We start from the raw sequence: 27880 nt of genomic DNA, 5'->3' as shown, positions 1-27880 counted from the left end.
GATATACGGTTGGCGGTTGAGCTTGTGTGATTCTCCGGTGGGCAGATTAGGGGGGGTCTGTTGAAAGAAGGGATTTGAGTGTGTCCCACAGCTTCGGGCTTGAGTGATGAGGTAGATTGTGATACCATCTCCCGAGCTTGCGAACACTGAGGTGCAGATACTGGAATTCAGACCTGGAGAACAGTGTGTTTATGAAGTCAGCACCTGTGTCGGCTGTGAAAGTGTGAGGGACGTGAGGCTGCAGGCGGATCACGCTCTGCTTGCTTGGCTGGCCACCAGTGGATTGGTGGCTGTTTGGGAATGGGTTCAAGAGAGAATGTAAGGTGAGGAAGTAGAGACAAGGAATATTGGCAGTTTTTCAGCAATTCTGTTTCTGAAGAGAGCAGAGAAGTGGGGCTGGGAGTGGGGACGGCATGTGGAGTAAATGAAGGTCTGTTGCTTTGTAGGTTGAGAAATATTAGAGCGTCTTTGCATACTGATGAAATGCAAAGAAGGTCCTTGAGGCTAGAAGAGTTCATGTGTTACACATGGGACGTTGACCTTAGATAGGAGTTGGTGTAGGAATCCAGGAAGTCTGGATCCAAAGCCCATGCTGTGGACCACTGGTGCCATTGTCTGCTCTTGATATTAAAGGTCATCATAACTGTAAATAAAAGACATTTTGAAACAGTTGGGGAAATGCAAATATATATTATTAGATACTATTTATAGATGATTATTAGGTTTTAGTAGTTGGGTGTGTTGGGCTGGGGGCTGTGGCCTAATATGTGATCTGTCTTGGAAAACGTTCTGTGTGCACTTAAGAATGTGTATTCTGCTCTTTGGGGATGGAATGTTCCATATATGTTTGTTAAAGCCATCTGGTCTAATGTGTAGGTGATTTTTTTTACTTTTTAAAAAAAGTCCTTTTCTAGGTTAGAAGTGTGTACAGAAGTATTGATCGGTAAAATGATATAGTGGTTTACTTTAAAATATTCCAGCTCCTCTGTCCACCCCCCCCCCAAAAAAGGAAAAGTGGGGCAGATAAAACAAGATTGGCAAAGTGATCACTTTGAAGCTGGGTACATGGATTTGTTACACACCATTCTCCACTTTTGTAAACATTCACCAGTTTTCAAAACAAAAAGTTAGAAAAATATCTGAAGCACACATCCGCAGGAAATGGAGGTTTGACTCATTACTCTGCACAAGCAGCTTAGCACCGCGGATCCCCTTGTCAAGGCTCTTTCTTTCCTATCCAGGTGGCCATCACTGGGCAGCTCGGTGTGAAGCCCCAGACGGGCAACAGCATTCCACTCACAGCCACTAACTTCCGTATCCAGGGTAAGGATGTCTTGCGTCTGCCGCCCTCTTCCATCACCACAGATGCCAAAGGCCAGACGGTTCTGCGAATCACTCCGGACATGATGGCCACATTGGCCAAGTCCCAGGTCACGACAGTCAAATTGACCCAGGACCTCTTTGGGACAGGAAGCGGCACTGCGGGCAAAGGCATTTCTGCTACCTTACACGTCACTTCCAATCCGGTCCATGCCACGGAGAGCCCTGCCAAGGCCAGTTCAGCTAGTGCCCCTTCGTCCACTCCAACAGGTACCACCGTGGTTAAAGTGACTCCTGACCTCAAGCCAACAGAAGCCTCAAGTTCAGCTTTCCGCTTGATGCCAGCACTTGGTGTGAGTGTGGCAGACCAGAAGGCGAAAAACACGGTGGCTTCTTCAGAAGCAAAACCGGCTGCCACGATCCGCATCGTGCAGGGCCTGGGAGTGATGCCCCCCAAAGCAGGCCAGACCATCACAGTTGCGACCCATGCCAAGCAAGGGTCCTCAGTGGCCAGTGGGTCTGGAACTGTCCATACTTCAGCGGTGTCCTTGCCCAGTATGAATGCTGCTGTGTCCAAGACTGTGGCCGTGGCTTCTGGGGCTGCCAGCACGCCCATCAGCATCGGGACGGGAGCCTCTGCAGTGCGGCAGGTCCCTGTCAGCACCACGGTGGTTTCCACGTCCCAGGCTGTGAGTAACACGGGGAAGAATAGCCCTTCTGCTTAGGGAGCTTCTCTTTTTAGGAACGGAAAGTACACCCGCTCTCTATTGCTTCGTTTGACCCAAACAGGCTTACTTCCTAGTAGGCTTACTTAAGCCTACTAGCTAGCCTACTAGCCTACTAGCTTTTTTCAAAACAAATTTATGAAGTAGTGTATGTGTTCGCTCTTATAAAGGATTAAAACCGTACAAAAGTACTTAGAGTAAAAGGTAAAATTTTTTCAATCACCCTCTACTTCACTCTTCATGAGTGCTCATTACTACTGGTATTTTGGCATTTATCCTTCGAGTCCTTTTCCTGAGCGTTTTCATGCAGTATGTACACCTAGTTTGAAAAGAAATCCCTGTGAGAGACCTTAAATCTGTGTACTGTTCTGTGCTTTGCCTTACTTATTTAAAAATATATCTTGGGGATTATTCTAGATCCCCTGTGGATATTGATAGCATTCTTTTTACTGATACATGGAATCCTGTATCAGTGCATATTCATATTTTACTTTTCTAAGAAGCGGTGTGCTTGAACCTCTGTTCCGTTGAAGACCAGTGCTGCGGTGAATGCAGAAAAGCATCTGTGGAGTGGAGGATGTTAGAAGGGGGCAGGGATACACACGGAAAGCTTTGTTAACACCAGTCATGCAACCAAAAAGCTCACACCACCTTACACTTTCCTTGGCAGCTCTCCTAACCGATGCTGGGCATCCTGGGATTTGTTGTTTTAACTTTATCTTACTGGTGAAGAGAGTTCTTCTGTTTCATTTCTTCGATCTTTAGAGGAGTTGGGCATCCATTTTGCCATGTGCTGTCCAGGGGTAAATAAATCTTGGCCAGTTTTCTTCTGGGATATTTGGCTTTTTCCTGTTGTTTGAGATGGCTCTTTATTTCTTCTGGATGTTATTCTTGATATGTGTAGAAAATACTTCGTTCCAGCCTGTCATTTTTTAACCTTGGAGCCTTTGCTCTACAGGTATTTTATCGGTTTAGATCTATCAACATTTTCTTTTATGGTTCCTGGGTTTTGCATCTTGTGCTTTTCTTACTCCAGGGAGTAAAGATATTAGCTTTCATTTTAATAAAATATTTTCAGGGTTTTAGAAAAAGTATAGTTGATAATGCATTTGAAATATGTTCTGTGAATGGCATGTCATAGAGATGTCATTTTATAGTTCTTACTTTATTCTAACATCACTGACCAGTTTATTCCTTACTCACTAACTTGAAATACTACACTTATCATAAAGCAAATTCCCATATCAACATAGGTATGTTTCTGGGTGCATGTTTTTATTCTTTAGCCTGTGGATAAGGAGCATTCTTCGGTAGAGTGGGGTGCATATGCACAGTATTAAACACAGTTTTACTTTTCTAAGCAACATATATAGTAAATATAGGAATCTGGATAAAAGCCAGAGTGGTAGAGGAAGGAGGACATTAGTAAAACCAACCAGCCAAAAAACCCTGAAATATAGTGTGGCTTAAAAGAAAATATTTATTTAGGTTCTCATATCACAAAAGTTAAATTAAGGAAAAAAGAAGACAGTGTGTACTTGATCCACTTTTGTTTCTTTGAATCTTTCTCCTAACACAGAAACGTAGTAAGCCCGTGGCATCTACTCCGTCACAGCCCAAGAGCCTGTGAGGGGCACGAAGCATAAAGCAGTGATTTTTTTTTTTCCCGGTCTAGTCAGCGAGTTAGGCTGGTCACAGAGGGACGATTCCAGCTGGTGTTATGGTGGTCTGAAGGTTGAAAGCAGCTGAGGCTTTTTTTTTTTTCTTTTAAGATTTTTATTTATTTATTTATTTGACAGAAATCACAAGTAGGCAGAGAGGCAGGCAGAGAGGCGGTGGGGGGGGCAAGCAGCTCTCAACTGCGCAGAGAGCCCGATGCAGGGCTCAATCTCCTGACCCTGGGATCATGACCTGAGCTGAAGGCAGAGGCTTTAACCCACTGAGCCACCCAGGCGCCCCGGCTAAGGCATTCTTTAGAAAATAAAAACCATAAGTAAATCCACCTGGAGGTACCATCTCAAGTTATTCTCTTGTCTGTTGACATCGTTGAGCTTTCTGATAGGCTACAACTTGTGAATCAGCTGGAGATTGGTATGGGGACCTGTGACACACAGTTTTGTACCTGAGTGCCTGGCTTCTTGAGAAATAGCTTGCCCTTGGGAAGTGTTGATGCCTTTTCTGAGTATCCTAATGACCACCCCTCTTGAATCTTTTTTTAAAAGATTTTATTTATTTATTTATCAGTCAGCAGAAGCATGGGGAGCAGCAGGCAGAGGAGGCAGAGGGAGAAGCAGGCTCCCTACCAAGCAGGGAGCCTGATGCAGGACTCAATCCCAGCACCCTGGGATTATGACCCGAGCGTGACTGAGCCAAGGCGTCCCTTGAATCTTTTTTTTTTTTTTTTAGGATTTTATTTATTTGACAGACAGAGTTCACAAGTACGCAGAGGGAAGCAGGTTCCCCACTGAGCAGAGAGCCTGATGCGGGCTCGATCCCAGGACTCTGGGATCATGACCTGAGCCAAAGGCAGAGGCTCTAACCCACTGAGCCACCCAGGTGCCCTCTGAATTATTTTTAAAAACCAGATTTACACAAGATTTTACTATGTTTAAGTTTTATTACCAGCCAAGGGTTAAGAGGCACCCCTGAACATTGGTGATTATGTGAGCTAATCTTCGCCATCCTGAAATGCAAAGACTCTAGGCCTGTTCACCTTCTGCTTTGTTCCTTTTCAGCCTTTATTGGCTTTGGGGTTGGACTTTTCACTTGATTGAGTTTATTATTAATGTCCCTTAACTAACCTCTCTTATCTCTGGGAGAGAGGGAAAGCACCTGGAAAATGTGACCTGTTCCCAATCTAGCATGCCGAGCTGTGTGCACCGCGCCAGTGAGCCTGCGTTCCAGGGAAGCAGGACTGTGCACTTTAGTAACTACCGCATGCCACTCTCCTTCATCACACTTCCTGCAGATAGTAGTTGTGTGCCAAGTATCGGGAGGTACACGGATGATTGAGAGCCTACCCTCTACGGAGCTCAGACTCCTACTATGCTTAAGTGAACATGATGCTTCCCTTTGCAGTTTAGTACACATGTTTATGCTGATGGCAGTGGTTATCTGTATTTGTTGCTGCTTTAGGGTGAAGGAGGATGGTTAATGTCAGATGAGACCTAAACAGAATATATGAACACTTACTACAGCCTGTCGGCAGTTTTAGGCAGCTTGGGCCCACCCCTCAGAAATACTGGGCCCCTGCAGAGTATAGGAAATGAGAGCATCGGGGCGCTTGCTCCTAGCTGGTGGCCCAGTAGGTGACATTTGCCGTGAGCCTGATTTCTTTTTTTCTTTAGGGGAAGCTGCCCACGAGGATCACGGTTCCACTGTCTGTTATTAGCCAGCCTATGAAGGGCAAAAGTGTGGTCACGGCCCCCATCATCAAAGGCAACCTTGGAGCCAAGTAAGTGCCGGCGTGAAGGGCAGGGCTTCCACATTGCTCCCTGCCACACAGGGGAAGGGCAGCTAGTGTTTCTGGGGCTTTTGGATATTTCTCCTTTGTTGTGCTCATTAACATTTATTGAGTACCTAGTATTGTTTTTAGGGACTGGGGAAACAGAGCCGTGATTAAAACATACAAAAGACCATGCTGTTTTCAAGCTTACATCATAGGGGGAGGAGTGAAATAATGGAGTAAAATACCATGTAGCATGGTGAGACGTACTATGGAGAAAAAAGGAGGGGGATGGGAAGTGCTGGGATAGGTTGTGCTGGTGCTGTGGCTCAGATGGCAGTTCGCAGTGTGGGTGTTAGGGAAGGCATCATTTTGACACTGAGCTCTGTGTTACGGTAGTTCAGAGGAGGAGGACTTACTTGGGGGCTTTGTGTGGTCCTGACCTAAACAGGGATAAGGGGCATGATGAAATCAGATAGTCTCAAGACAGCTGTGGTGGAGAAGTTTGTTTTCTGGAATGCACATTTCCCTGGAGTCCTGTCCATTATTTCTGCTGATCTGGATACAGTGTCAGAGCTGTTGTATTCAGAGCACTGAGGGCCTTGGAGCTTTATGGGAAGCCTAGAAGCTAGGAGAAAGGTGGTCTCACCAGCTGGTTTCCATTTCAGTCCAGAATGCAGAATTCTCGCAGGACTGCAGATCTCCCTGTTATCCTTAAGCATGCAGCCTGCTTCTGGGCCAGAGGTGACTCCTTGCCTATCATGACGCCTCACCTCTGCTGCTTTCCCTCCACAGCCTCAGTGGGCTGGGCCGCAATATCATCCTCACCACCATGCCGGCGGGTACTAAGCTCATTGCTGGCAATAAGCCTGTGAGTTTCCTCACTGCACAGCAGTTGCAGCAGCTTCAGCAACAAGGTCAGGCCACACAGGTAAGGGTCAAGGCGAGCTGTCCGCCATACCAGGCTTCTCTCCCTGTCACTGTTTTTTTTGCAGCTGAGGGGCTCATCTGTGACCTAACCGGACCTTCTGTCTTTGTACACAGGTGCGCATCCAGACTGTCCCCGCATCCCATCTTCAACAGGGAACAGCTTCTGGTTCCTCCAAAGCAGTCTCCACTGTCGTCGTGACCACAGCTCCATCTCCTAAACAGGCACCTGAACAGCAGTGATTCAGGGAGAGAGCGATGGCGTCCGTGCACGCACTCACGCACGCCCGCCCGGTCTGCCCTCCTGGCCGAGACGAGGGGAGCAGGGAGGCGGCGGCGTTCTTCTCAGCTTGTCTGGTTGGGGAAGGCCGGCAGTGGTGTGACGGCATCCGTGGCCTGGAATCTGCCGCCATACTCCACGGTGGAGCACACCGAGAAAAGTCCCCGCCAGACTTCCCCGGCGCTGTGCGGTTGCGATCGGGAGAAGCTCCTCTGTCAGGGTGGCGCGAGGTCATTGTTGTGCCACACGAGCCCCAGTTCTCTTCCTAAGAGCCAGACACCAGGGGCAGGTTCATCGCCACAGAGTGTGCAGACCGGCAGGAAGCCATGTTCTCTGTGGGGATTGGATTTTCTAGCTTCTGCTCTTCTCTGTGACTAGTGGTCTAGATAGGAGTTTTGTGTCCAGAAATTTTTATGTAACTTATTTTTTTAAAGAACCTGTTGTACATGTTTATCCAATAGAAACTTGGGCTTTAGCCCTCTCCCCCCCGCCCCTCAAACTGAGGACTTACTCTTGACCATAATGAGAGAATAGCAGGATTCTTAGTAACTTGGTGGCTGACATGATCACTGCCTAGTAGTGGGGAGGCTCCAAGGTGGTCAGGAACCCTAGGGAGTGAGAGAGTGCGGGTTCCCTGAAATGGTATGAATTTGGCACCACCTCATAGAGATGAGGCATCAGGATCTTGATTGTGGTCCTTACCTTCACCTGCTGACTTTGTCCTCCTTGTCAAGCCTGTTCAAACCAAAGTCCAGAGTCAGTGGACAGAGTAGGCAGGTGCCAGCAGAAACGCTGCTGTCGCAGCTCCGACGTTATGACGGTTCAGAGATGATAGGTTTGCTTTGCTCCAGAGCAAGAGTCTGCAAACCACAGCCTCGGGGCTGGCTACCTGTTTTTGTAAATAAAGTCTTATTGGAACACAGTCTGTGGCCATTTGTCTCTGTACTATTACCCATGGCTGCTTTCAGTGAGAGGCAGACCTGAATCATTGCCATAGAGTCTATGTGGCCCTTAGGCCTAAAATACTTATACCTGTAGGCCCTTTCGGTAAAACTTTGCTGACTTCTGCTCCAGAGTAGAGACAGCAAGAAGAGAGTGGTGTGCACACCCTGCAGCTCGGTCTTAGAGAGGTCAGCTGGGATTTACCAGGCTTCTCATCCGGGCTGTGTCACCAAGCTCTAGGCAGAGTTGCGAACAATACTGGAAACTGTCAGAAGTAATTAAACAGTTGTTTACTGGTTTAACAGTTAACCTGGTTGTTAACAGCATAGGCCTCTTTTGTGTGGGAACAGGGGTTGGATGGTGGAGCTTTCCTGCAGGGTCAGAGCTTCCTTGTCTCTCTTGAGAGTGTCCAGATTATTAAAAACGTGTCTTTAATCTGTGGAAATTCAGTGATGATCTTTTATGTGGTCTGGTGAGGAAGTGGAGTTAAGGCGCAGAAAATCTCAACGGCCTAGTTTAGAGGGGGTTGCTTGGTGGTGCCTAGTGATGAGATAGGCTGCAAAGGTCAGAACGGCTGGTGGCTTTCTAGACCTCAGATTTGATTCTTAAAGCAGTTCTATAAAATAGACATTCTTATCCCTCTTCTGACTTCTCATCCCTGTGACAAATGGCAAGTCTGAGTTGAGGTTAAAGAGAAGCAAGATGTAAATCCAGTTCTTCTGATTCTAAGTCAAGTATCCTTTTTGCTGCCTTCCCGGGGGAGGGTGGCTGTGATGTGTCCTGCTGAGAAGTTCAAGTAACTTGTTCAAGTAACAAGTAAGGGTGGTAAGCCCCAGTTACAGAGTGCGGATGTGAATTGGCCGAAGGGTGACTGAGCTTTTGCTGGTGATCGGGGGCTGGCACAAAAGTCAGACTAGGAAGGGGGAAAGGTAGGGACGCCACGAAGAAGAAAAATGGCCTTTTAGCTGAGTGGAGGAGAAGGCATCTATTGTTTCCAGTCCTTTGATATTTGTATGTCATTCCTAGAAGAGTCCACCTGACAGTTTCTAAGTAGAAAATGGTAGACATCTGAGGGACCCTGTCTCAGGTCTTTATTGCTGGTTAAACACACCCTTCCTGAAGTTACTTTTCAAGTGATTGTAGGAAAGTAGTTTGGACATTCAGCCCCAGCCCTGCCTCCCTCTTTTGTTTACTAAAGTCACCTGGCCGTGTCTGTCTCCTTAGTGCCTGGAGACCTCCACCTGCGTGCTCAGAGAACAGGGACGTTTCAGGATGCTAGGGTAGGCCTGGGTCCCTGGTGAGTCTGTTTCGGTATGGCCTGGCCAGTTGGTGGAGTGCTGAGGAATGGCAGCCCCTGCTGTAGTTGTTCAAGGGATGTGAGCAGCATTTGCATCAAACATGGTTCCTTGGATACAGACCTCAAGGGTCTTGTAGAGATGTGGGAGCTATGGTGGATACTTTGGGGGAACACGTCCAGAAGAACTTATGGGAACAATTGAGCCTGTGTACCTAAGATTCAGAGGTTGGTACAGTTATTCAGACTGTGTGCCTAAGACTGACTTTGGTGACTAGCACTGTGATGGGTTTGTATTTTGATACCACTTCTAAGAGTTTTCTCCAAGGTAGATGAGTTCCATGAAGGTGCTGTGAAAGGGGCATCACAGTAATCAGTGTTTTCTCTCTGATCTTCACACCTCAGCCCCTCACTCTGGAGAAAATACATTTCCTTACAGTGTGCTACACTGTCTTCGCCCCTTCCATCCGCAGTGGAGATCTTTACATGCAACTAACACTGTAAGTAGGTTCTTACCCCACGCCAGTCCCTAAGAAAAGAATGTGTTTTATGTTAATTGCCCATAATGGGTCCTCCAGTACTTACTGAATGGATGTTTGGGTTCCTACTTAGCAGGCAAATGGAAGTGGATCCTGAAAGGCAACCCACAGGTTCTCTTCTCATAATTAAATCCCAGTTTCAGGTAGCTAATTTTTAACCCCTTAGTTGTGAACTCAGTACTGAAGTGCTGGCTAACCGTGGGAGGTCAGCTCTCACGTAAGTGCATTTCTGCCAAAGAGCGCACAGTGCTTCATGTAGATCTCTGCTGTATTTGTCGTGGGGAGGGGATCCTCTGTCGAGAAGTAAGCTGGCTTTGTAGTCCTAAAGGCTGGCTTTGCAACTTTGTAGCTCTGTGACCTTCCGCTCATCAGCTTCTCTGCAGAACCAAGTGTGCTTCCATTACACGTGGTTGTGCAAGTCACACGGGAGACCGTGCCTTTCAGAATGAGGGGGTGCTGTACACACAAATGGTACTGTTGGTCTGGAAGACCTTTCCAGCTTGTCCTAGCCACTTCTGTCAGTTTGTGGAACTTAACTCTCTGTGTTCCTTCGTGAGTTCGTGACCTTTGTGCTTCCTGTTCTCTATGCCTGGAATGTGCTTTTTCTACAGGGCAGACTCCGCATCTGCTCCCTCCCTTATGTTTCTCGGTAGTTGCACTTACCCTCGTGGCACCAGTCACCCTGTAGGCAACTGGTTGCATATCTCTCCCATTAGAATGAATTCCTGGTTGGACAGGTTTCTCAGTGATCCTTCCAGCCATTTCCATGCTGGTGCAAAGCAGATGTTTAATAAATATTTGTTGAAGGAAGTTAAAAAACAAGAAACATCCAGAACCAACATTACAGTATTGAGACTTTACATTACTAGTTCAAGATCCACATCCTCTGCAGGATTCTTACACTTTGCTTTCAGCTATATTTAAATTCAAGGTCTTTAGTAACCTGCCTTTTTCTCTCTACCTCATTATACAGACTTCCTGTTAGCATCTTCTTATTAGAGTACTTTTGAGGACCCAGAACATCTGTGTTCCAGCTCTTAGCTGGGCCACTAACTAGCTTCCTGATTCAAAAAAAAGAAAAAAAAGTCACCTTTGGACCAGCGTCATCACTTATCAGTAGTATTGCAGTATTGTGGAATATTAATGGTTAATTAGGAAATGTCTAACAAGTAATATTTAAAGTACCAAAGCTTGTGAATTTTTACTTTAAAAAAAAAATATGTGCTAGAATTGCATCTTTAAAATAAAGGCAGTCTTGTTTACTTAATTTCTGCTAAGAAAGTACCTGTTTTCTTGAGAGAAAAAGGAATAATTTATCAAAAGCAGTATTTTCTGCTAGATTCATATCCTGGATTCATCCATGAGGCCACATCCTATTCTGAAACTTTCAGAGTCTTTGATTTCCCTTCATATGGGAACATAAATAAGGGCTTGTTGCTTCATTTTTCTCTATGAAGGATACCATAGCAACAGAGACCTTAGTTTAATGAGAAGGTACGAATGTATAAACCCTTAAGAGCAGACCACAGCAGGCACTGAAAGGGAGATGAGCTACCTCTTTGCACACTCTGGCATGTTGTACTCAGAGGGGCACATCCACCCCGCACTGGTGGCAGGTGGCCTCCTCTCATTCCTCATCCGAGCCACTCAAGAGGGCTGTCTGGTAAGTGTGATCTGACTTCAGCTTCTGGATGCCAATGATTTCTCCTCCGGGCCTCTTTAACCGGGTCAAATGGCTGTAACAGAGCAACAGTAAAAGCACATGACATGAGCTCTGAAGTTCCTGTTCTCTCAACCAAGGACATTAAGGCATCCATTGGTTCTTAAAGCATTTTCTTTACATGTCTGTAAAATACTGTGGCTTTCTGTATATCTCACTTCTTGGACACTATTCATTGGTAGATGATTAATAATATTTAATGGTTAATGTCATAACAGACTAAACATAGGTCTCCTATCTCCCACTTTATTGTTTCACTGGCCAGGCAGTAGAACTAAAGGGAAAGTGTGACCTTAAGCTCCCTTCTGTTTGGTGTGTGTGTGTGTGAAGTCTATCTGCTTTGGGGAGGGAGATTGGAAACTAGAAAAAATGAGGGGCAGCTACAACAGAACTAATTACTAGCATATCCCAAAAATCACTCGCTCTACAGTTCAAGGCCCTGTCTGCTGCTGACTCAGTGGGTGACTTCGATCAAGTTACTAAGTCTTTGAAGCCTTGGTTTCCCCATCTGTAAAACCTTACAGCACATACTTCATAAAATAATGAGGATTCAGTGGGATAATAGATGTGCGGTTCTTACCGCAGGGCCTGGGACAGTGAGTGCCTGGGAATGGTCAGCTATTCTAGTAACCTCTGATGAGCACTTGAAAGTGTGCCTGCTGTTACGGCACTGTCTGATTGCCACACCTCTGGGAAGGAGGTGGGGCAAATCCAGGAATAAGGTGATGGGTTCAAAACAATGGCAGAGTGGCGTCTGCAGTCCGGTACTGATGCCTAATTCAGAGTTTTCCTTTCACATCACAGCCTTCAAGTCCATCAGAACTGCCTTTAAAACCTGGGTCTGTTGGGTTACTATGACAGACAGTCCTTTAACTTCTCAGAATCTCACCACCCTTATCCGCAGCACTGGGCAGATAGTTGGCTCTCAAGAAGTGGTACAAGTTAGCACTGCTTAGTTATGGAAGCTCGGTCACTGGAAATAAAAATGATGTAGTGTAATAGATTTTGGGGACAAGAGGTTGTTAGGAGGAAAAAAACTAGACAGAAGTTGTCTTCCCTTGGACTTACCAGAAAACGAGTGAGTAGCCGATGGCCACAATGCAGAGGGCAGCCAAGTAGTGCCAGCAGAAGCACATGGTGACGAACATGAGGTTTGCGTGATCTTTCTGGTCCCATTCAGGTCCTCCAAAAGGTGGGAACAGCACAAACCCGATCTGGTGGGTTATACAGAGAAGCTGGCCTTAGTTGCTCCTGAGAAGCGAGCCCACTGCCTCCCTACACTCCCCCCGCATTGTCCGGATCTCTCCCACTCGGATCTCCCCCACTGGCTCGTCTTCCTCATACCTATACTGGAGGCAGAGAAAGGCCTTTTTGCGCAGGAGGATTACTCTCCTGGGTGTAGCATGAGCTTATTAAAGACAACATTTCAGGACATCCATTTCAGGCAAGTGGAGCCTGTAACAGTGTCTACACCACAGGGCAGATGGGGTGTTCTTTAATATGCTCGCTCTGTGCTGCGTGGTTCCGCCCGTTGATCCATCAGTAAAATGCTACCGGATGAAATGACTTAAGGGGAGGGTAGGCATGGGAAGAAAAGTTGCCCTTCGGAGCTCTTCCTGTGCTGGCCTGGCGGGACCTGCCTTACACGAGCTCAGCGTGGCTCCTGGAATCCATGCGTGTGAAGAGCACCGTTTTGGATGATTACCTGCCAGAACCAGGTGCCCTGAAGAATAACGAGACTGGTTCGGAAGAGCTGCAGCACGATATTGTCCCGAAGGATCACCTCTACGAAGATGCTGAAGGCCCCTCCGAACACGGCGCACAGCAGGAGTGAGTGGATGTGCTGGTCCAGGGGTGGGCGGTTATGGACGTGATAGTAGAAGAGGAAACCTGCACAAAGCGATTTCAGCCACCACGGATTCACTGCTTTCTGCTCCAAAGGCTTCATCTGCACTGTTCCCGTTCCTAGAATGCCCTCCTACACCTGTCTCAAAGCTCCATCTTTCAGCAGTTGGGAAGTCAGCTGATACAACATTACAGGGCTACAGCAGATTGATTGCATGTTACGTACGAAGTGGATCTGTGCTGCAAAGGATGGATCCTTTAAGTAAATGCCTTCATGCAGATGCGTAGGTGAAACAGGTTGCTGATTTGTGACAAGACTGTGCATGTGTATTAGAAGTTCAGTTTTGCCCTCATTCAACCTTTCTACCCCCCCAGCTCTTCCTGAGGTACGGAAGTAGGGGAGGTTGTTGGATTACAAAATGCTTTTTCCTTATCCCAGTTAGTGTGAGTTCTGTGGGGGAGATGGGGCCTAGCTGCTGGGTGGGTCTCCTGAGGATTGTGAGGGAGTCCAGACAGGAACACACTCCAGGGTGGGAGGTGGAGTGCAGTTTCTCTTCTCCGAGCAGAGGGAATTCTGATGCGGGGTGGCATCCGGCCAGGTTTGGGAGAGCTACTGTGTGTGTGAGTGTGGATGTGCACACGTGCAAACATGATGGGGGAGGGGCTAGGGAGTTTGTGCACAGAGAGATCCAGAGACTTGGGCTAAAAGCCTTATGTTTTCATGTGCTGTTTTACGGACTACGTCCCCTGTATCATCCAAAGCACAGGACCAAGTCCTGTTCAGGTTTCTGAAATTCAGAGTTTGGGGCTTTCTGGGGGAAAGTTACTGTATTTGCAGTATTTCTGGTCTTTTTATCCTGATCCGTCATAAACACAATTTGTCAGTCTCTTGCTTTGTTTTTTCCCATCCATACCACTAAGTTACCTTCGGTGAATGTCGCCACGGCCATAACCAGTCTGTCCAGCCCCAGGGGAACATGGCTGACGAGGCAGGTGAGCAGATCCACGATCCCCGAGACCGCGAAGAATAAGTACATGGTGCTGTGCTGCCAGTTCATTAACTTCACCCACCCGCTTTCGTGGTACAGGTGGAGGTGGGGCCCGTCGGGAACAAACTGCTCTGCCAGGATCCCTGTGGGGGATGAGAGCAGAGCATGAGAGGGAGGAGCAGCTCAGCACAGACAAAAACACCCTCAGGTCATAAGTGAAGTTGAGACACGGGAGTGAAAGTGGCCCACACTTCACTGGGCCTACTTTGCTCCCTCAGATGCCGCTATTTCAGTGCAAAATAAGGCTTTTGCCAGGGAATCTATGTGGACATCTTGCCTTTGTTTCTTTGGGGATGGGATGCGGAGAGAAGCAGCAGTAAAAACAGCCACACAGGTCCCCAGGATATTTGTTTGGTGACTGAGCTGAAAGCAAGGCACAATTACTTTGGTGAGAATGTCGCTGATGCATTAATCTTTGGGCTAAGTGATCAGTGAAGGAAATCCTGGAACGAAACCGACCCGAGCAAAGACACACTGGTGGTGGTGGAGACAGTGGAGTTCGTCTGAGGGGGGAGGAGCAGCTCCCGGTGCATGGTCATCAGGACAGCCTTCGAGTGAGTGGTTTTCCTGAGCACAGAGTGAGCTCTGTGAGCTGTGAGCCCTTCGCATAGCTTTTGGTCTCCGTAACCTAAACACTGGGAGAAGCAGGCGGAGGCACGTCACTGGGGTTTCTGTGTCTTAAAAGAGGCAACCCTTTGAGACAGTGGCTCGTAGTTCTTAGTCCTCCTACTTCATCATCTCTTCTGGAAGGCAAAAGATTGGCCTTTATGCCCAGTGTCCAGAATGTTCTTGGGGCCTAGAATAATGCTTCATGACAACATTCTGGACCCTGTTCCCCAAACGTTTTTCCCTTAAACCCAGCCCCTTCCCAAATTTATATGTGAAGGGTCAAGGAACTGGTGGCAAGGACCGGGGGAAAAAGTCCCCCTGACACTGGAATGGGAGCTCTGTGAAGGCAGGGACTCTGCTTGGTTCCCAGCTGTATCCCTGAGACCTGGAATAGTGAGTTCCTGCTGGGTAGGAGCTCAGGAGATCTCGTTAGATGAGCAGTGGTTTTACCCAGCAAAGAGGCCAAAGACTTTTCTACCTCTTTTTCTAGGCAACACTGTTGCTGTCTTTAGCATTTAAGCTGTGTAGTTCCCGTTACTTCTTGACTCCAGAAAGATGAGATACCCGAATGTCTGCTTGGGGGATGGGAAAACCCAGCAGGGCTGAGCAAAGCAAGCTAGGTGCCTCCGCTCGCTCCAGGAGGGGCTGCTGGTGTTGCGCTGTGGGCCTAAGATGAGAAGCAGCAAAATGCAACTGCAGAATGAAGTCCCCTGTTACCCCTATGATGGGCGGATCCTGAGGAAGAACACTTTTCTACTGTTGGCACTGCGGGCCCCTTCTCATGCGGCCACGAGTAGAGTGGAAGGGATGATGAGTCACCGTGGAAGTGCCTGGGTTTTGCTGGAACAGGCACAGTAAAGGAAAATCCCTTTCCAACAGCCCTCTGCTGGCTTCCTTCAGTCTCTTCCCCTGCCTCTCTTACTAGTCCTCTAGCATAAAGTCTCTGTCTTTGTGATTGCTTGAGATATGGGGATGGAGGGTATGTCAAGGAATTAGGTGGTAACTACTCTTGAGATTCTAGTGGAGAGACAACTGGAAGGAAAGATGATTTTTCTTTTTTTTTTCTCATTAAACTTTTGTTTTAATGGGTCTCAAAATTCTGTGACAGATTTTTGGTCAAGTTGTTTCCATTAAAAAGTACTGATTTTAAAAACTAATAACTTAAAACTGCCACACACACACAAAAAAACAAATGGTCCACAAAACATTCTCCTTTCCTTCTGAAGGTTTTACGATGCATTGTTATCATTAACCAGTGAAAGATGATTTTTCTAAACTCCATTTAGTACTTCCCTAATTCATGTACATGAGCTTACTCTATTATTTTTTCTATTATTTATGTTTTATCTCTTTCATCAAGTAGGTCTTCTATTCCTACAACTTACACCTATGTCCTTCTAGGGCAAAGAATGTTTATTTGGTAGTTTCTCACACGTACTATGGTGTAAAGTGCTATTAACTATTAACACTGACGAAGCTTGGATCACAATAGATCCTATAAAATATATAGTGGTGCACTGAAAATCCTTGTTTTGTTAACTGTCAGTGGAAACATTCCATTTCACAGAGTCCAGAAAATGGGTTAAAGTGGCTGGGTGTGGTGGGGAGAGCCCCGGACCAGATGACTCCCTTCTTACCAATGACTGAAAACAAGGTTCTGATTGTGGCTTCAATGATCTCGAGACGCTGTTGGTAACGAGTCAGTCGGCTGCTTTTCCCCTTCTGGTGAAAGTATATCAGCGGGTACTTGACTGACCACCACAGCCCAACTATCAAGAAGAAACTCCCTGGGAGAGCGTGGCCCTTAAAGTTCGCCATTGTGTTCTCCGGCACCTAAGAAAATAGGGGACAGCTGTCATGTGGCTGAACGAAGAAAACAGAAAAGGATATTTTGGCAGGAAACACAATATGTGACTGAGAATTCCAAATCATAAGCCCAGGGAAGAAGGCCCCCCTCATTCTCATGGGCAGGCGCTCAGCAGATAAGACTTCAAGGGCATAACATGAAGGCTTATTTTATGAGAATGACTATTCCAACCCTGGCCGTCAGGACTTCCACCCTGAGCACTGGCTACGTGGTCTGTTTCACATCTGATGCCCTTACAATTGAGCATCTCAGCCTTGCTTAAGAACTTTCCCAAGTTTTAAAAAACCCTTATCATTAAAAACAAGTCAAACCATATTCAAAAGGCTTCTAATGGAAAGCAGCAGCCCTGTGATCCTTCCCTCCCCACCCACTAGTGAAATCACTCTAAACCCTTTCCACTATCTCTCCTGGTATTTGCCTGTAGGATTCTCGTGCATTTGTGCAGGCTCCCATTTGCTCGTTCGTCTCCGTGGGGCCTTGTCTGCCAGCTTCCTGGAGCTCTCCCTCCTCAACCCTCACAGGCACCGCAGTCACATGATGTTCATTTGCTTCAATCATCGGTTTCATTATTATGGCTCTGTCGATCCAAAGTCCTTACCACGGATGATAAGCCCTACGTGATCCCTGCTATTCCTTTGACCTCTCCGACATACCCTTCCAGCCCCGAGCCACGGGGTCCCTTCCCAGGCCTCCATTCCCAAGCATAAACAGCTCCTGCTTCAGGGCTTGAGCCGTCTGTTATTGCCAGCGGGCTTTCCACAAAAAGCCAACAGGTCTCCCTTCATGTTTCTCAAGTCTCCATTCAAATGTTACTCTATTCCCAGACTACTTTGTGTAAAGTAGCAGGCACATCCCATTTTTCAATCCGGGTATGCTTTTTTAAAAAATTTATTCATTGTATGTTTATTATTTACAGCTAATAACTACCTACCAAATGCTATCCAGCTATACGTCTAAATTTTCTTTAGAAGGCATGAATCACTAGCTGATATTACATATTGATTTTTTTTTAAAGCATCCAGCTCTATCCACTGGAATGTAAAGTCCCTGAAAGTAGGGATTTACTCTGTTTTGTTACTGCAGTTAGCCCAATGCCTACAGGGGAGCCTGAGTAAGCACTCAAGCATTTGTGGAACAAATACATGCTCATCCAAGTAGTATATTACAGGGTATGTTTTCAGCATTTTTTTTTTTTAAAGAGCTGTTGTAGGTTTACAACAAAATTGAGAATAAGGTAGATTTTTCACACAGCTTTTGCCTGCACACATGCATAGTCTCCCCCATTATGGATATCACTCACCTGAATGGCACTTTGTAAAATTACTATGTTAGTCACCATACAGTACATCATCAGTTTTTGATGTAGTGCTCCATGATTCATCGTTTGCATATAACACCCAGTGCTCCGTGCAATCTGTGCCCTCCCTAATACCCACCACCCTGCCAACCCATCTCCCCTTCCCTTTAAAACCCTCAGTTTGTTTTCTGGAGTCCACAGTCTCTTATGATTCATCTCCCCCTCTGATTTCCAACCCCTTCATTTTCCCCTTTCTTCTCCTAATATCCTCCATGCTATCCCTTGTGTTCCACATATAAGGGAAACCATATGATACTGACTTTCTCTGCTTGACTTATTTCACTCATAATCCCCTCCGGTTCCACCCATGTCGATGCAAATGGTGGGTATTCATCCTTTCTGATGCCTGAGTAATATTCGGTGATTTTTTTTTTTAAACCAAGGATGAATCCACACTGACACATCATCATCACCCCAAGTCCACAGTTCACCTTAGGGTTCACCTTTTTTTTTTTTTTTAAGATTTTGTTTGAGAGAGAGAGTGCAGGTATTGGGTGTGTGGGGGGGTGGAAGGGCACAGGGAGAGGGAGAAGCAGGTTCCCCACTGAGCAGGGGGCCTAATTTGGGGCTCCATCCCAGGACCCCAGGATCATGACCTGAGCTGAAGACAGACGCTTAACTGACTGAACCAGCCAGGTGCCCCTAGGGTTCACTCAATGTTGTGCATTCTGTGGGTTTGGACAAAAGTATAATGACATGTATCCATCATTATAAATATCACACAGTATTTTCACTGCCCTAAAAATTCTCTGTGCTCTGCCTGTTCATCTCTTTCCCTCCCCCACCCCCCACACCACCCCTTTTTAATGTCTCCACAGTTTTGCTTTATCTAGAATGTCGAAGGTTGGAATCGTAAAATATGTAGCCTCTTCAGATTGGCTTCTCTCATTTAGTAATATGCACTTTTCTTTTGTGTCTTTTCATGTCTGGATGTACCACAGTTTATCCATTCACCTACTGTAGGACATCTTGATTGCTTTTAAGATTTGGGAATCATGGGGCGCCTGGGTGGCTCAGTTGGTTGGGCAACTGCCTTCAGCTCGGGTCATGATTCTGGAGTCCCGGGGTCGAGGTCTACATCGGGCTTCCTGCTCAGCGGGGAGTCTGCTTCTGCTGACCTCTTTCCTCTCATGCTCTCTCTCTCTCTCATTCTCTCTTTCTCTCTCAAATAAGTAAATAAAATCTTTAAAAAAAAAAAAGATTTGGGAATCATGAATAAAGTTGTTACATCTGTGTGCAGGTGTTTGTGTGAACATAAGTTTTTATCTCCTTTGGGTAAACACCAAGGAGTGAGACTGCCGGATCGTATGGTGTGTTTTGTAGGAACTGCCAGACTGTCTTCCAGAGTGGCTGTGCCACTTTGTATTCTCACTAGCAACATATGCAGCTCACCAGCGTTTGGTGTTGTCAGTGTTGCGGACACTGAATTTGGCCATTCTAAGAGTTAGGTAGTAGTATGTCATCATTTGAATTTGCAGTTATCTGATGACATACTATGATGGGGAGCATCTTTTCAGATGCTTATTTGTATATCTTTGCTGAAGTGTCTGTCAAGGTGTTTGACTCATTTTTAATTTCTTTTTTCTTCAGTTTTAAGAGTTGTTTATTTTGGATAGCAGTCCTTTATCAGATGTCTTTTGCAAATATTGTCTTCCAGTCTGTGGCTTGTCTTCTCATTTTCCTGATTTTGTCTTTTGCAGAGCAGAAGTTTTTTTAATTTTAACATTATATAATTATATATAGGAAACACAGTTGCCAGGGTTATCATTATTATAGGAATCAAATGAGACAATGTATTATAAAGTACTTTAAAAAGCATTTTACAAAATGTTTTTATAAACATTTTTATAAACATTAATTTTAGGGGTGCCTGGGTGGCTAAGTCGTTGCGTGTCTGCCTTCAGCTCGGGTCATGATCCCAGGGTCCTGGGATCGAGCCCTGCGTTGGGCTCCCTGCCTGGTGGAGAGTCTGCTTCTCCCTCTCCCACTCCCTCTGCTTGTGCTCTCTCTCTCTTACTGTGTCTCTCTCTCTGTCAAATAAATAAAATCTTTTAAAAAAATTATTAATTTTAATGAAGTCCAACTTACCAGTTATTTCTTTCATGGATTATGTCTTTGGTGTTGTATCTAAAAAAGCATCACCATACCCAGGGTCATCTAGGTTTTCTCTTATATGTCTTCTAGGAATTTTATAGCTTTACATTTTACATTTAGATCTATGGTTCATTTTGAGTCTTTTGTGATGGGTAAGGTCTGTGTCTAGATTAATTTTTTTGCAAGTGGATATCCAGTTGTTCAGAGCTAATTGTTGAAGAGGCCATATTGCTTCATTGTGTTAGTTACCTTGGCTCTTTTGTCAAAGATCAATTAATTGATCAGGGTCTATTTCTGGGCTCTATATTTCTGTTTCATTGATCTATTTGCCTATTTCCTTGCCAATACCACAGTCTCTTGATAACTGTAGATTTATAGTAAGTCTTGAAGTTGGGTCACATGAGTCCCTTGTTCTTTGTTCTTCTTCAGTACTGTGTTGGCTATTCTGGCCTCTCCATATAAACTTTAGGATCAATTTGTCTGTATCTATGAAATAACTTGCTGGGCTCTTTTCTTCTTTCTTTCTTTTTTGAAGATTTTATTTATTTATTTAACAGAGAGAGCACAAGTAGGCAGAGAGGCAGGCAGGGGTGGGGTGGAAACAGGCTCCCTGCTGAGCAGATAGCCCTATGTGGGACTCCATCCCAGCACCCTAAGATCATGACCGAGCTGAAGGCAGAGGCTCAACCCACTGAGCCACCCAGGCGCCCCAACTTGCTGGGCTCTTGATTGAGATTACATTTAATTATTAGTTGAGTCAGGAAGAACTGATATCTTGGCCATATCAAGACCTTGTTTTCCTATCCATGCACATGGAATCTTTCTCCATTTATTTAATTCTTTCGTTTCATTCATCCAAGTTTCATTTTGTAACCCAGATCTTGTACTTATTGTGTTAGTTTTACACCTAAGTATTTCTTTTCGGGGGGTTGCTAATGTAATGTGTTTTTAATTTCAAATTCCTCTTGTTCTCTCATACCTTTTTTGTTCCTCTTTTCCTTATTTACTGCTGTCTTTTGTGTATAACATAATTTGGATGTACTATTCTAATTCCTCTTTTCATTTTTTTAAGCTATAGTTTTGAAAATATTCTTTTCTAGTGCTGGCGCTAGAAATTACGGTATGCATCACTGTCTACGTTAGGTTAATATTAACTTAATTCTGGTAAAATATAGCCATTTTGCTAATTTATAGCTCCATATCCTACGCCCTTCATCATGCCATTGTTGAGATATGTATTAACGATGAAGAAATATAAATTTATGTATATAACATCTATATTATAAACCAACAGCATTACAATTATTGCTTTAAATAGTCATTTCAAAAAACTTCTTAGTAAGTTTTTAATTTTAATTCCAGTATAGTTAACATATGTGTTATATTAGTTTTAGGTGATAGTGATTCAATACAAAAATATGTTTGCATATCCTGCTTGTGCAGAGGTCATGTTAATCTTCTCTGTATCATTCCAATTTTAGTATCTATGCTGTTGAACTGAGCACTAAATAGTCTTACATTTTTCAGGAAATAGAGACGGATATATAGCCTTTATGTTTAATTACGTATTTACCATTGCGAGTGCTCTTCATTCCTTCCTGTGCATTTGAATAACACTTTAATCTCATTTATAGCCAACAGGAAGGAGATCCTTTAATATTTCTTATAGATCAGTTCTGTTACCAATGAATTCTTTCTGTTTTGTTTATCCGGAAATATCTTTATTTCATTTTCATTTTTGAAAAATAGGCTGGATACAGAAGTCTTAGTTGGCAGTTTTTCCTTTCAACACTTTGATTATGTAATTCCATTGGCTTCTGGCTGATGAGAAATCAGCTATTAATTATATTGTTATCCCCCAGGGAGTTACTTTTCTTCCTGCATTCAAGTTTTTCCTCTTATCTTTGGCTTTCAGCATTCTGACTCTAATATATCTTTTTGAGGTTCTTCTGTGTTTTGTTTTGTTTTATTCTTTGATCTTGGCTGAGTGGCTTGGGTCTGTAGTTTAATATTTTTCATCAAACTTGAGAAGTTTTCAGCCACTAATTCCTCAGTTATCTTTTCTGACTCCCCCTTCTCTCGGCCTCCCCTTCCCTGCTCATTCCCTTGTTTAACTCACAGAGCCAAGGATTTTCAACCCCGGTTGCCTCCCTAAACTACATCTGTTTCTTCTGGCAGCAAAACTACTTGTTTACATAGCTAGCTCCACATTACTTCACAGACCTGTACCCCTGGGGCAAATAGTACATTATATGTCAATAAAAAAAAAAAGGAAAAATAAGTCATTGACTGAGTGGAGATGTTAATGGCGGCAGCCTCAGGCAAAAAGCCCATGGCCTCCAACTGTTTTCCCTGAAGATATTGTAGCTTTTCAAAAACAAAAGCTGCTGTTGGGAGTTTAGCTGAATTACCCCATAATACCGCTGTCCTCTCCACCATTTTGTGTGGGCAGGTGGCCAGGAGAGGCCTTGAACTGGCACAAGGCTGTCCTGCGAGCAAACCCCAGAGATCAACGGCAGAGTCATGAGTACACGGAAGTTCCTGGTACCACTACCCCAGGGGTGTGTCCCCACCCCCCAACCCCCTCTCCCCCTCCACCCCTCCACCCCCTCCCCCAGGGCCTTCCCCGCTAGTTAAATAAGACCCCTGTGAAGCTTACCAAATCCTATTCTTTCTGATTGGAACTGACCAGTCCAGGCCTAGCCTGGGAATCCCAGAGGCTCCACTTGTGGATATGTGTGCCAGGTCCTGTCACACTCTCTACCTGTACTCTGCCTTGACCTCCCCATGTGGTCCCTCAAGGTGTGACTTGCACCTTCTCCAGGACCTTTGAAAAATACAAATCTCTGTTTCAATAGTCGTCTTTTGGTAAACAGAGACTTGCCATCAGATGCCCCAGGACTCTCAATTTATCAAAGTCACAACAGTGTCTTGATTTGTGGTCTGACTTTGGTCAATTTCCAGTTCCTGGAAATGGCTAGTTTTGACCATTTTTTCTAACTTTATACATTTTTTCGTTTGGTTTTTGCAGAAAGAAATTGCCTGTCTATTCATGCTTCCATTACAAGAAGGCTCTCCTCTCATTCTTTTTAAACCCTGTATTGATCAACATTTTAAAAAAGCTTCCATTTTCATTTAGTGTTCAACACAGGTCCCCTTCATGATCAAGCCTGTTCTACTCCCTTGTTTTCTTAGCCAGAAGTGCAGAAAAACCAGCTTTGCAAATCCTTCCTGTCCTTCCCCATTTTTTGAGGAGCAATACCCTGAATGAAGGCAGAGTCCTTGTCTGTTCACACCAGTTTGTCAGGCTTCACCCTCCCTTCTTACCTGGTTTCGGATTCATATCAGTGAATGCAGGGCCTGCAGCACGTCTGTAGAGACACTATATCTGAACTTACTTATGCTACTTGGAAAGCTGAGTACCTTGATTTGATGAGGGAGAGGAGCAGGGAGGTAGATTTCTTCCAGTAACCAATTAGTAGATGACTTTAATTGATTAGCTACCTCATAGGACATGTAGTACAGATATAGGATAGGTCAGTTTCAATAAAGAGGAAAAAGGAAATAACTAACTTCAAATTAAAAAATAAAAATTTAGACTTCTAATAATTTGGATAACACCATTCAAAGAGGCTAAGTCCCTGAGGAGTCTAGCTTTAAAAAATAATAATTTAAAAATAAATTAAAAAGCACATGTTTAAGGGATAAGTCCTTTAAAATTACACTCTAAAATACTTCAGAGGTACCTGGGTGGTTCAGTCAGGTAAGTGTCCAACTCTTGATTTCAGCTCAGGTCTTTTTTTCCCTTTTTCAAAAAGTAGGCTCCACAGGGCTTGTACTCACAAACCTGAGATTTAAAAAAAAAAAAATCAATCTAAGGAAAACCCACAGAGAAAACGTCAGAAAGTGCTTCTGCAAAGACAATCTTCCTTTCTTATTTTAATATATTTGCTCTTTTTTTGATATTGCACTATCTACAGTGTGAAGGGAGGGCTGAGTGTTTGGAGAGGTAGTAGCTTTAAGTTACAGCTGATAGCTGAGAAAACTAGTGGTTTGGGTACCTTTTCGTGTCCTGTCTTAAGGAGATCACTGGACCAGGAACATCATTTGCATAAGAGGTCTGACATGCTTTTCCTTGTCCTCCTTCTCTTTAACCATTTCTCTCCTCTACATTCTCTAATTTTAATTTGAGATAAGTGAAATGGAAGACAAGTTGAACATGTCCAGAAGAGAAAAAAGAGGGAAGAGTAAGGACGAGGAGAAGACAGGGCGAGGACTGGAGAGTCAGAGAAGTAGAGGGAGTGAGCAGAGCAAAGGAGAAATTATGCTTGATGCAGTTTGCCTGTTTATTTAAAAATAAAACTTGATATGGTGCCTTTCATTTCTTAATAAAGCCCATATTTTCCCGTATTTTAGATGAAGAAAGTAGGGAAAGGATGTATTTAGATGAGTGAGAGAATCAAAAATAAGGAAATCAAATTTTATTTTCTTCCTTGAGTGCCTGGGCTTAGCAACCAGCAATCTCTAACATTAGAACTAAGGACTTGGCATTCATGGAAGGGGGTTTGGAATTAAAGCCAATTTCTCCCAATTTGAGATGACAGGATACAAATGTATAGATTACCAAATATCAGAGAACCTGGACCTCTTCTTAGTTCTAGCCATCCATTTGACTTAGTAAATTATGGTTTATCTTCACGATGGGAAATTATGTAATCATTAAAAAGAATGAATTAGAGCTATACCAGCTGTACTGGAAGGTTTTCCATGAAAGAGTTGGCTGAGACAAGCATGATGGAAAAGAATACTTATAATATGACCCATTTAAAACAAAACAAAACAAACAAAAACAAATAATATGAACCATTTGGAGCAACAGTGGTACTGTCCTGCATATGTATATTATATACATGTACAGGTATCTGATTATATGAACAGGGAAAGCAATATGGAAGGGTACTTTGAGGGTATGTAATACTATATATTAAGTATGTCTGGCTCTCTGTCTTCTGGGCACATGGTATGATTGCATTTTCTGGCCCCCTGTGGTTGGGTGGGGTCTTGGGAATTGTGGGCAGAAGTGTTAGTTCTGCGCAGAAACATGTGATTGCCAGTTCAAGGACTCCCCCCACCCCAGAACACATTTCCCTTTACCACGTTACTATCAAAATTCATGACAGTAGCTCTTCTAAGAGCCCAGATTCCAGAGTGAGGAGACATGGAGCAGAGCCCCAAACAAGTCACGATGAACACATGGCATGAGAAAAATAAACATGTGTAATGAGCCATTAAGCTTTGTGGATTGTTTTTATCCAGCATTACCTAAATTGTTATGAGGGATGTACAGGATCAACATGTTATAGGTAGGACACTCAGGCTTTTGCGGTTTCTTTAAAAAGATATTGGAAAGCTTTACTATTTCAAGGGAAGAAGTTATGATGTGATGAAGAATGGCAGAATTTGTACCAAAAAGTTGCAAAAGACAATTTTGGCAAATTGTATCTGCAACTGTCCTGACTCCCCGCCTTGTCTTTCTGATATCTGATAGACACATTTTCTCTTTCGAAATGGTGCCTGAGTTCTTCTACCTCCACCCTACTGCCCTGCCTTAAAAGGCAGCAAAATTAAAATTCGAGCAAGTGGGGGTCTGTTTGTTACATTGTAAGGTTAACCTCTAGGGCCATTTCTCCAGCCCCCCGCTGCATTCTCAACAGTGGCGATGTGTCTGTGGATACTTCTGGTCGTTGTCACAACTGGGGGTGATGGCGGTGTTGTTCGCATCCAGTGGGTAGAGCCTGGAAGTCCTGCTAAGCGTTTTGCAGTATGCAGGACACCCCCCACGACAAAGCAGTTCTGCAGCTCAACTCTCAGTAATGCTGAGGCTGTGAGACCCTGAGACCCTGATCTATTCTAGGTTAGCTCCCTATCATGTTTATTTTCTGAAGGAAGCAGAGATCTGGCTGCCTTTATTTGTTGTGTATGTCACCACTTATTAGAGTGTTCTACCTTCAAAACTGTTTATGGGGCATAAACTCACTTTCCTAGAAATTATCTCCCTTGCTTGCCATGATGCTCTTTTTTGTTTGTTTGTTTTTAAGTAACAGCTTTATGGAGATATAATTCACATACCATTTTTACCTACAGTATAAAATTCAGTGGTATTGCATATATCTATGGAGTTGTACACCACAGTCAATTTTAGAACATTTTCATACCCACAAAAAAATTCCCCTAACCCATTAGTGACTCCATTTTCCCAAGTCCTCTTTCCTAAAAGCCCTAGGGAACCACTAATGTACTTTTTATCTCTACTAATTTACCTATTCTGGACATTTTACATAAATTGAGTCAAACAACATATAGTTACTTGAGACTGACTTTTCTTTTTTTTAAAATTGTTTGTTTAATTGCTACACCCAGGATGGGGCTCGAACTCATAACCCCAAGATCAAGGGTCACATGCTCTCCCAACTGAGCCAGCCAGGCGCCCCTAGACTGGTTTCTTTCTTTTTGCATCATGTTTTCAAGGTTCATCCACCTTGTGGCATGCATCGCTACTTATCCCTTTCTATGGCTGAATATTTCATTGTATGCATATAACACATTTATTGGTTTGCTGGGGCTGCTGTAACAAACCACACTGGATGGTTTAAAAAAAAAAAATTTATTTTCTCACAGTTCTGGAGGTTAGAAGTCTGAAATGGAGGTGTTGGCAGGGTTGGTTTTTTCTGAGGCCTTTGTCCTGGGTTTGAAGATGGCACACCTTCACATTTATCTTCCCTTGGTATGCACCTGTGTCCTCTTCTTATAAGGCAACAGCTAGATTAGATTAGAGCCCTCCCTGATGATGTCATTTGAACTAATTATCTCTTTAAAGACCATGTCTTCAAATATAGTCTCCTTCTGAAGTACTGGAGGTTAGGACTTCAACAACATATGAATTGGTGGGGGGTGGGGAGCATAATTCAGCCCATAATACCCCATTTTATTTATCTGTTCATCACTTAATTCACAGTTCCATATACTTTTATAGATTTAATTACTAAACCACTACAAAAGACAACTCAGATGTATCTAAGAAGACACTCTGAAGGTTTCAACAACTTTGCTAAGTGTTGCTGCTTTGTATTCCTGGGACAGTTTTTCCTAATGAATCTGAAAGTCACCCTCATATGGTTCTAGAAGTCTTAGTGCTTTCTTGCTATTTCTCTTTTTCTTTTTTCAAATAATAGCTTTGTTGACATATAATTCATATTCCATAAAATTCAGTACTTTAAAGCATATAGTTCAGTGATTGCTGGTATCTTCATAGTTGTGCAACCATTACCACCATCTGATTTTAGAACATTTTCATCAACCTAAAGCCATTATTCCCCATTTCCTCCCAATCCCTCTGAACCTGGCAACCACTAGCCTCCTTTATGTCTCCATGGGTTTGCCTATTCTAGATATTTCCTATAAGTGTAATCCTATATCTCTGCCTCTTTCACTTAGCATGGTTTCAAGGTTCATCCAATCTTGTAGCATGTATCAGTGCTTCACTCTTTTTTATTGCTGTTGTTGTTTCAGAGGGAGAGAGAGTGCAAGCAGGAGGAGGGAGAGAGAGGGAGAGTAATCCCCAAGCAGACTCCCTGCTGAGCGGGGAGCCCAACTTGGGGGACTCTATCTTATGACCCTAAGATCATGACCTGAGCCTTTGGAAACCAAGAGTTGGATGCTTACCAACTGAGCCACCCAGGCACCTCCATTCATTTTTATTGTTGAATAATACTCCATTGTACAGATCTGGCATATTTTGTTTAGCCATGCATCTGGTTTTTAAATTTTAATCTTTCAAAAATCTTTAAAAATATTTATTTGAGGGGCA

The 27880-nt window shown here is 44.2% G+C and overlaps 2 protein-coding genes and 1 pseudogene across 4 annotated transcripts in view; 1 reads left to right on the top strand and 2 right to left on the bottom strand.

The window, feature by feature from the left end:
* NFRKB (nuclear factor related to kappaB binding protein) overlaps positions 1–7619 on the top strand; it is a 41218-nt gene extending 33599 nt beyond the window's left edge. For all 3 annotated transcript variants that reach the window (XM_044258200.1, XM_044258201.1, XM_044258199.1), the window contains exons 24-27: positions 1242–2009; positions 5393–5499; positions 6286–6421; positions 6535–7619. In XM_044258200.1, the coding sequence (XP_044114135.1) occupies positions 1242–2009; positions 5393–5499; positions 6286–6421; positions 6535–6660 (1137 nt within the window). In that variant the 3' untranslated portion in view covers positions 6661–7619. The remainder of the gene's footprint in view (positions 1–1241; positions 2010–5392; positions 5500–6285; positions 6422–6534) is intronic.
* Positions 7620–10736: 3117 nt separating this feature from the next.
* On the bottom strand, positions 10737–23801 carry TMEM45B (transmembrane protein 45B). The gene is made up of 6 exons (XM_044258202.1): positions 23760–23801; positions 16333–16528; positions 13963–14169; positions 12898–13082; positions 12261–12406; positions 10737–11208 (listed from the first exon to the last, which is right to left on the bottom strand). The coding sequence occupies exons 2-6, from the start codon at positions 16511–16513 to the stop codon at positions 11100–11102; spliced, it is 828 nt and encodes a 275-aa protein (XP_044114137.1). The 5' UTR covers positions 16514–16528; positions 23760–23801; the 3' UTR covers positions 10737–11099.
* LOC122914818 lies at positions 21426–21518 on the bottom strand (annotated as a pseudogene).
* Positions 23802–27880: the final 4079 nt, after the last annotated feature.

This window comes from Neovison vison, chromosome 7, assembly GCF_020171115.1.
Source record: "Neovison vison isolate M4711 chromosome 7, ASM_NN_V1, whole genome shotgun sequence".
Taxonomy (NCBI): Eukaryota; Metazoa; Chordata; class Mammalia; order Carnivora; family Mustelidae; genus Neogale; species Neogale vison.
Note: the sequence above shows the minus strand (reverse complement) of the source record. Positions and strands in the feature narration are given on the sequence as shown.